Below are 9514 nucleotides of genomic sequence, written 5' to 3' on the forward strand. Positions count from 1 at the left end.
TCTTGGGCCCATTTTATCATGGATGGTTTGGTCTGCTCCTCTTTTAACTCCCACTCCAGTAGCAGGTCGTACATGCGTGAAATTAGTTTTTTGTCATTGTGTAATAATTCTTTTTCAAATTTGGATTTCTCCTTTGCAATTCCCAATTTTTTGTCCTCTATTAGCCCCTGGTTAATTTGAAAGTGTTGCAGCCAGTCCGAAAGGTGGTTTTTAATTTCTTCATAGCTTTTTAATTTTGGGTCATTTTGAATGTTTTCCAATAACTCGTGATATGTGGCAACTTTTTCCTCCATATTTATTTTTTTTACTGTGATTACATTTATCGGTGATTTCCACAGGGGTATCTTGGGCTCTAATATGCCTTTGTATTTTGCCCATATCAAATACAAGGATTTCTTTATTAGATGGTTTAAAAACCCCTTGTGGGATTTAACTTTCTCGTGCAACAGGTAGGAGTGCCAGCCAAATCTGTTTCCTACTCCCTCTAGGTCTAGAATCTCAGGCCTTTCCAGGGTTATCCAGTCCTTTAACCAGACCAATCCGGCTGCTGCGTGGTACAACTCCAGGTTGGGGAGGGAAAATCCCCCCCTTTCCTTCCTGTCTGTTAGTAACTGGTACTTAATTCTCGATCTTTTGTTATTCCATACAAATTTAGTAAGGTCTTTTTTCCACTCAGCAAAACATTTTATTCCTCCCAAGATCGGTATCGCCTGAAACAGGTACATCAATTTTGGGAGTATGTTCATTTTCACTATTGAAACTCGGCCCCAGAGGGAGAGGTGTAATTTACTCCACTGTTCCATTTCCCTTTTGATCTCGCTCCACACTTTTTTATAGTTATCCTCATAAAGTTTTAAGCTTTTTGCTGTTATCCAGATGCCTAAATATTTTACCTTCTTTTTTAATTCCAGACCTGTCAGCTGTTTTAACTCTTCCCTTTCTTTTTTATCCAAATTTTTAGTTAACAATGTTGTTTTTTTATAATTTATCTTCAATCCTGCCACTTTCCCATACTCATTTATAGTTTTTAACACTCTTGGGATGGTTTCTCTTGGGTCTTGCGCTGTTACTACAATATCGTCCGCAAAGGCACGTATTTTATATTCTCTTTTTCCAACCTTTATTCCCTTTATCTCATTTTCATTTCTAATTTTATTTAATAGCACTTCTAATACTAGGATATACAGCAGGGGGGAAAGTGGACAGCCTTGCCTTGTGCCCTTCTCAATCCAAAAAGACTCCGTCACACCTCCATTTATTATTAATCTCGCCTTCTGTTGTTGGTAGATTGCTCCTATAGCCTTCTGCATCTTTTCCTGCAGCCCAAGCATATTAATTTGCTTCTTCAAGAAATCCCATGAGACATTGTCAAATGCCTTTTCGGCATCTAACATCAGTAGGGCAGCTTTTTTGTCTATCTTAAATTCCAAATATTCTAGTATGGGCCCCATCAGGCTTCTTCCCACCATGTGATATCACACATGCATAAAGTTGGGTGGAACCCAGCCCATGTGCTTGTAAGGGAGGTTTAGGGGGGGGGGTTTCCCACAAATAGCCATGGTACCTTTTTTGCTGCTGTTGCCACCTGTTTTGTGGTCTGGGTGGAGTGGGCAATAATGTTTTTTTTTTAATGTCTGACAGGTGTCATTCCATTCCACCTCCAGATTGTGGGGATGTAAAACAGGAGCAGTCAAGTCACAACATTTCCTAGAGTGACCACATGGAGGGACACCTGACCAGGTCAGCAGCTGACTTCCTGCCACTGACCTGGGATGGACTTCCTCTGCATGTAACATGAGGTGGGTGTGACCTCACCTGTGCAGATAACAAAAGCACAGAGACCCATCTTCCCTTTTGTGATCGTTCTTCAAGCAAGCAGCATCTTAGCTTCCAGCCGAGAGAGAGATCTATGGAGTCTCACTCCTCATGAGTAGACTCCACATGTATATACTTTTATCTAAGCTTGCCTGCCTTTCTGAGTTTGTGCTGTATCTCAGGATGAAAGCTGTGAGTAAATTCTTTTCATACATTTAAAGAGCATTGTGTCGTGTATTTTCTTTAAGAGGGATAAAAGGGGGAAATACCAGTAATATATTGTTTTAGAAGTTCTAGCGAACTTGATTGCCACATTTTGCTGTGTTTAAATGGGAATGTTACTCTGCTAAGTTTAGGATCTTGCCAGTGCAAGATTGGGATAGTGTATTAAATTAATATGCCCTCTCCCACATCCCTGAACATTCCCACACAGATTACTCCTAAGTGAGGGCAACAAACATTGCCCTCACTCTGATTTGGCTTCCTAAGATACCTCATGATTGATGTGTCTCCGACATGAAGCCAAATCAGAGCAAGGACAATCAGAATAAAGGCACTGCTTCCTGCTCCAAAGCCAAGATTCCAATGTACATGAGCAAGGCAAGAGATTCATAAACAAGCTGTAAGCTGTGAAGATGTTCTGACAAATGACATGTTGCTCCCACCAAGCTTCTAAAGACAAGGTGGAGCAAGCTTACTCATGGGATTCTCACTCGCTGTGAATCTGTTGAGTTTGCACATGCATGCTTTGAGTGGGTGCATCTGATCCCATTCATACCCTCCAACATTCCTGATGAAAATAAGGAAAGGGGGACATTCCAGGATCAAATCAGAAACTGGGAAGGCTTCTGTAAATCTGGGAGTGTCCCTGGGAAATAGGGACACTTGGAGGGTCTAATCCCATCTACAAAAGGCAGAGGTTCTAGGTGACAAGACTGAAGACTGTCCTGCTCCTCTCTCCCCACCCATATCACCTCATCCTGTTCAGCCCCTGCCTCTCTGGCTGGTCAAAGTCCTCCCCACTCTCTCTTGTGGCTTTGTCCTCTGCAATGGGGGTGAGGAGAGATCCACATGCTCTGACTCCGTCCTTTCCCAATGTGAGTATTTTCTGCATCAGGATTGGACTCTGAAGTGCTTCTCTGGTGATCCAGCAGGAGCCATCTCCCTCACCTAGAACCCTTCTACTACTTACTCTTTCTGAGGAAAGTGGCTGCTAAGCAATTCTATTATAATCTTTCAAATTATGAGCACATCAAATCTTTCAGCTCCAGTCTGCTTACCAAAGCGCACCACAATCTTGTCCAATTAAACAATTCTACTTAGTGCATCACTAAAGCAGTCCTTAAATTAACAACCTTACAAAGCTCCAAAATATTGTAAAAGCGTTTCTCAGCTTTTCATTTCACAAGTCAGCAGTATTGAGGGGAAATACTTTAATTTGTATGTCTATACTTTGGTGCCAGGCACATTGAGAAATTATTTGTCAAACTTTAGACTCACATTATGAAATCCCCACACACCCCATGCTTACAGATCTATCACTCAAAACATATATATTTTATATAGCATTGCCCCAGCCAATGCTCCTGCCTCCCATCTGTTTCTAGTGAAAATGGGATTTCCTTTCTCCTCTCAAGTCTCCCAGGGGTCTCTGTAGACCACATGATAAACATGAGCCAACAGTGTGATGCAGTAGCATAAGAAGCTAATGCAATTATAGGCCACATAAACAGTAGTATGGTGTCTAGCTCAAGGGAAATAATAGTACCATTCTATTCTGCCTTGGTCAGACCCAACCTGGACTACTGTGTCCAATTATGGGTGCCAGAGTTTAAGAAGGATGTTGACAAGCTGGAAAGAGAGCGACCAAGATTGTCAAGGATCTGTAACCAAACTTTATGTTGAATAGTTGAAAGAGCTTGGGTATGTTTAGCCTAGAAAAGAGGAGACTAGGAGGAGATATGATAGCTATCTTCAAACATTTCAAGGGCTGCCCCATGGAGCTAGGACGTCCCCATTTCTTGGTGACAGTCCCCGGATTTACAACTCTGTCCCCGGACAAAATCCATCCCCGGAATGTCCCTGGATTTCATTTAATGTCCCCAGATTTATATTTTAAGTGTTGTAGATTTATTAGTAGGGAATGAATGTTGCTTGATTGGTTCAACGGCACAAGACACATCATATGGGGACTTCCGGCGAGGCAAAATGGCAGGTGCCACAGCAGCGAGCAGCTCCTGAAGCCAGCCAGAGCCAACTGCACTACCAGGCTGGCTCTGGGCTGTTGAGACTGCCGCTGCCACCGCCACTGCTGAGGGGGAACTGGAGACGCCCAGCACATCAACTGGGGGAACTGCTGGACACCCCCACGACCCAAATCGAGCCAGGAGCGAGAGCATCCGGCCACCCGGCCAATTGCCAGGAAAAACCCGGAGCCAATGCAGAGACAAGGAGGAGAGGAGAAGGAGAATGGAGAGAGAGAAAAGAGAAAAAGGAGGGGAGCCCCGACTTTGCCACGCTGCTTCTGCTTCTGGGGAAGAGAGGTAGGAAAGCATCAGAAGGGCAAAGACTCTCTCTCTCTCTCTCTCTCTCTCTCTCTCTCTCTCTCTCTCTCTCTCTCTCTCTTAAAAAAATGTGTCCCTGGATTCTTTGGAAAAAAATCTGGAAACCTTAAGCTAGGTTAGATTTTTTTTCTTCACTGGATGGCAGGACTCGAATCAATAGCTTCAAGTTACAAGAAAGGAGATTCCAATTAAACCTCAGGAAGAACTTTCTGACAGTAAAAGCTGTTTGAGAGTGGAACCGTCTCGACTTCCCTCTTGAGGGGAAGATGGCGACGAGGACAGCAGCTTAGTCAGCTTCGCGGCCTTTAACCAAGACTTTAAACTGTTCCTAAATCCTCTAGGAACCTTTTTTATACAGTCCACAGTTTTAATGACTTACTGTTTGCCCCATCGCCCCATCTCCGCTTCTGTCTTCGCCTTCCAAACTGGCGTTTTTATTGTTTTATCGCCCTGCGGCCGACGCTTTGATACAGTTCAAGCTAATCGGGAGGAACGAGTCACAGAAACCCCCGCATCATCAAAGGTGAGAAAGCCGGCTCGATGGTGTAAACGGGCGGAGAGTCATCTTGGCTTTAACAAGACAACCATCAGCTTGGGGAACAAAGTGGAAGCAAGGGTGTAGCCCTACTCCTACTCAGCTACAACCGTGTGAATCTCTGAATTAAAGAGACCCCAGCAACTGTTGTTAACTATTTACTTTCTGCCTTCCACCCACTGCTCCTTATCCAAGATGGTATTCACCAGGAAGCACTGTAAGGATTTGGGAATTGTGCTAACATCGCCTCAGGAAGAGAAGGTGGTGAAGGGGCCCCGAAGGAGGCAAAGCAAAATCACTAATTATTTTTCCCACAAAGAAGGGGATAAGGGAGCCCAGAATGAACTATCCCCAATAGAAGCCACCTCAGCAGTGCTGGATTGGTCAATCCAACGTAAACACCTACAAACTGAACATGAAAGCACAAACTATTCTATGAGCCTGGCGCAAGAACTCGCTCTAGCCGAGAATAACACGGCGACTAGCCTGCTCAACATTATGGATCCCAAACCCCCAAGTTCACCACAAAAACCCAGGGAAAACCACCAAGGACCCCAAGGACTTCGGCCCTTAGTGAATGGTGATAATACAGAAGAGCAGAGTGACCAGTTGCAGAACCAGATACAACAGATATGCACAGACCTTCTCAATATTACAAACTTCTTAGCAATAACAAATGGGTTACTCCTAACACTCGTGGATAATTTCAAACAGATAGACAGAGTGTCCCCGACGCAGAAGCCAGAACCCACACATTATGTAATGTCAAACCAAGCAAGAGAAGACCTAAGATGAAGACGAAGAAAAGCAAAAATATTAAAAACATAAAGCAGTCTAGAAGAACATTACACATCAGCAAAAAACAGTGGCAGAAACTATTTGACCTGCTACCATCCCCCCCCTTACCTGCAACAAAAAAAACCAAAGTACAAGGTAAGAAAGAGACCAGCAAAGAAGGCTTGACAAAGACCAAAAGTGACTCTGGGTGTGAGAATAAATCTCTGAGTACACTCAATGAAAGCACTTCTCCCATGGACGCCTCTCTCCTGTGCCCCCCCAGTCCAACTAAAGAAACAAATTTACCCACAGACACTCGCGACTCGGGCTTACATAGAGCTCCTGCTGTAATCGCAAACAGAAATGAATTAGGGGCACCTAACATCACCGGGCTTGTGTCATCAGAACCACCAGCCCCACACACCAAGAATGGCTGGAATCTGGTCCTAAATCCAAATAAGATCGTATTCGTGAACTACCCTAAACCACCGAGCCCCTGCATAGGGATAGATCGTGTGAAACATCTGCTGACTGTCATAAATGGCATTCTACCGGGGGTAGTAAAAGCAGCCGACCGCGCTGATATAGAATATCTATACCAAGACGGACAATCAATACGAGCCCTGATCACATTTACTGATCACAAATTGGTCAACTTTATCCTGAGAACAAGGATTCTATTCAAAACGAAAAGAATAGATTTATTAAGATTCTTCGAAAACAGAGCCCCACCAACCTCCTTATTGGCAGCGAAGACAGAAAGGAGGACAGGAGCAGAGGAACAAAAAGGAAGAGCACACAAGCAACATACCAGGAGCCAAGTGCAAAAGCAGGAGCATGCTGAACATGACGCACCAAAATCAAAGAAGGAAGTCACTGCCTCTCCGGAGAGCCTAGTACATCCGTGTGACAGAGAAGACTCCGTCTCTGCTGAAGAGGACGCTCTAATAAATCGATTTTGGACACTACAGCTGCCAGCCCAAACTGAAATCCTGAGAAGACTGGACACGCTGAGAACAAGGCTGGCTAGAAAAGAGGACCATGGAGAGATGACGGAGGGCCTACATATATGGCCCATTTCCCCTAAGTGCTTTGTGGACAAGAGGACGACGGGAGGCTCCTTTAAATGTGTAGACGCGGAACACCAAGATCAGCCCCCGCTAGCCTATGGAAAGGCAGAAGCAAATCAGGCAGCGACATCCCCGAGTGCATGGATTGACTATCTCAAGCTCTCCACCAATGAAATGGCTACTCCCGTAACTGCAAACTCCACATTAAGAGCAAAGGCATACCACTCTCCCTTGAAGCAGATGCCTACTAATAGATCCAATGGGAGCATTTCTTTAGACAAAAAAGGACTGTTGGACAGTGTGGAATCGACGATCTGATATCACGGAGACGTCGGGACTTAAAGCTGATGTCCTGGAACATCGCAGGATGGCAAGCAAAGAAAAATAACCAACATTTCATAACACTTCTCAAGCAATACGACATCATCCTTTTGCAGGAGACCTGGTACATTGATCCCATCCTGCTCAACGGATATTCCTGCCATTCTCTGCCCGCCACACCATCCCTAAGGGGAGGCAGGCCAAGTGGAGGCTTAGCCAGTCTTGTCTCCATAGAGCTAGAACACTCTTTAACAGTCCTACCAAGCTGCAATTCACTAGCGACGGCTGTTTTACTTAATCTCAGGAAAGAAGCACTATTGCTGGTAAATGTTTATCTGCCCCCCTGTAATAAAAAACCCATAGTTAAAGCTAATTGGGAAGAGCTGGAAGCGTTTCTAGAGCCCCTTGAATCCTCCTATCCATCCACCCCAATCATAATCGGTGGGGACTTTAACGCACGCATGGGAACAGACGATTACAACCTATATAGACAATACAATCAGATTCAGGACCCTGGAAGTACAACAGTCATAGGCCCCACACGACTCTCCAGAGACAGCAGATGCAACTATTCGGGGCTATGCTTAGCCCAGGCTGCAAAAAGAAGGGAATTGACAATACTAAATGGCAACCAAGCCGGGGACCGCCCAGGGGAATATACCCACTTTGCAAAGGTGGGCGGAAGCATTATTGATTATATATTGATATCAAGTTTTGTCTACAACCTTGTGTCGAAGTTCCAGGTGGAGCATAATACCGAGAGTGACCACCTACCACTAACCCTAGTACTAGATGGCCTATCTCCAAACAAAGCCAAGGCTAATCCATTTTTCATCCCCATCGCCAATCTGGATCAACCTGCACCTAGAAGAATAAAATGGACCCCCATTCTCAATTTTGAGTTAACCCACCTTCTTCTCTCGGAAGAAGTGAAGACTATCTATTCGGCCATCGCATCAGCTAATGCAGCGAGTTTGGCCATGGACCTATTTAAAGAGCTTTTAGAGAGGCTGAAAAGCTTTCTAACATCAGAAATCCTTAAAATTGCGACAAAGCGGGTAAAAGACTCAGAGAGGTGGTTTGACGCAGAGTGTAGAAAAGCAAGGAAACTCCTGAGACTAACATACCGCAAATACAGAAACACCGGAGCACCCTCTCTATTTACAGCATACATCACCTTAGGACGAAATTACAAACGAACATTAAAGAGAAAAAAGCAAGAAGCCAAGAGAACTGCATGGGGTTGTTTACTAAAGGCTTCGAACGAGAGAGATTCAGGCTGTTTCTGGCGTACCATCTCGGGCCTCCTGGATCAGGAGTGCTATGGGCCTTTATGTGCGGTCGAACCACAGGAGTGGCTCAGATACTTTCAAACTCTGTTTCAAGATGAGGAACTCCAACATAAAGAGATAGGTGCCCACCCAGGGGAGTTACCACCTTGGCCTCCAGTCTCTGCAGAGGAGGTAGGGAAACTAATCGGGCAACTTAAGAACAACAAAGCCCCGGGAACAGACTATATACCCGCAGAACTTCTGAAGGCAAATCTGGGCTGGTGGGCCCCCCTATTGGCAACCATGTTTTCTCACATCGATTCTACAGGCACAATCCCTGACTGCTGGGCAGAGGCAATAATTATCCCCATCTACAAGAAAGGACCTACGTCAGACCCGGCAAGTTACAGGCCTATTAGTCTCCTCCCAATACCCAGCAAGCTATATGCCAAACACCTATATACTAAACTAACCAGCTGGATGGAATCAGAGGCAATTTTGGCGGAGGAGCAAGCCGGGTTTAGACAGGGCAGATCGACTACAGATCACTGCTTTGTACTATCACATCTCATTGATAAGTATGCTAAGGAAACACGCGGGGTGCTATAGGCAGCCTTTATAGACCTGAAGGCGGCTTTCGACTCAATTTCTCGAGCCAGACTTTCGACCAAACTGAATACAACCAACATTGATAAAAGACTATTGTTCTTGATAAGCTGTCTTTACAAGGACACCAAGCTTTTTGTAAGAACCTCACTCAACGGGCAACTTATTGGTCCCATTTCATCCACCAAAGGGGTCAAACAAGGCTGCATCCTAGCCCCAGCCCTATTTAATTTATACATCAATGACATGATTAACTGTCTAACAGGCCTGGAGTTCCACGCCCCCAAATTGGCTGAAAAACCAATTTCGGCACTACTGTACGCGGACGACGCGGTCCTTCTCTCACGAACCAAAATTGGCCTTAAAAGATTGATGAGGGAATTCTTGGCTTATTGTAAGAGAGAACAATTGGTGGTGAACTGCCAGAAAACTAAGGTTATGGTGTTCGCCAGGAGACACAGACAACATAGATGGGTAATGGATGGCCAGATAATAGACCAGGTTAAGACCTTCAAATACCTGGGAATTGTCTTTCAGTCAACAGGCTCGTGGGTG

The 9514-nt window shown here is 44.8% G+C and overlaps 1 protein-coding gene across 1 annotated transcript; it reads left to right on the forward strand.

Moving 5' to 3' along the window:
* The first annotated feature begins 4993 nt into the window (after positions 1-4993).
* LOC148683605 (uncharacterized) lies at positions 4994-6588 on the forward strand. The gene is made up of 3 exons (XM_088657233.1): positions 4994-5673; positions 6120-6248; positions 6442-6588. Exons 1-3 carry the CDS (start codon positions 5110-5112, stop codon positions 6586-6588), a joined length of 840 nt encoding a protein of 279 aa, XP_088513359.1. The 5' UTR covers positions 4994-5109.
* Positions 6589-9514: the final 2926 nt, after the last annotated feature.

This window comes from Zootoca vivipara, chromosome 13, assembly GCF_965207765.1.
Source record: "Zootoca vivipara chromosome 13, rZooViv2.hap1.1, whole genome shotgun sequence".
NCBI lineage: Eukaryota > Metazoa > Chordata > Lepidosauria > Squamata > Lacertidae > Zootoca > Zootoca vivipara.

What these genes read in the sequence shown, in the direction of transcription:
- LOC148683605 (XM_088657233.1), top strand. Translation starts at nt 5,110, where the DNA reads ATGGTATTCACCAGGAAGCACTGTAAGGATTTGGGAATTGTGCTAACA. An exon ending in AGCCAGAACCCACACATTAT is followed by an intron (nt 5,674 to 6,119) that starts GTAATGTCAAAC and finishes CCACACACCAAG; the next exon opens with AATGGCTGGAATCTGGTCCT. An exon ending in TAAATGGCATTCTACCGGGG is followed by an intron (nt 6,249 to 6,441) that starts GTAGTAAAAGCA and finishes CCTTATTGGCAG; the next exon opens with CGAAGACAGAAAGGAGGACA.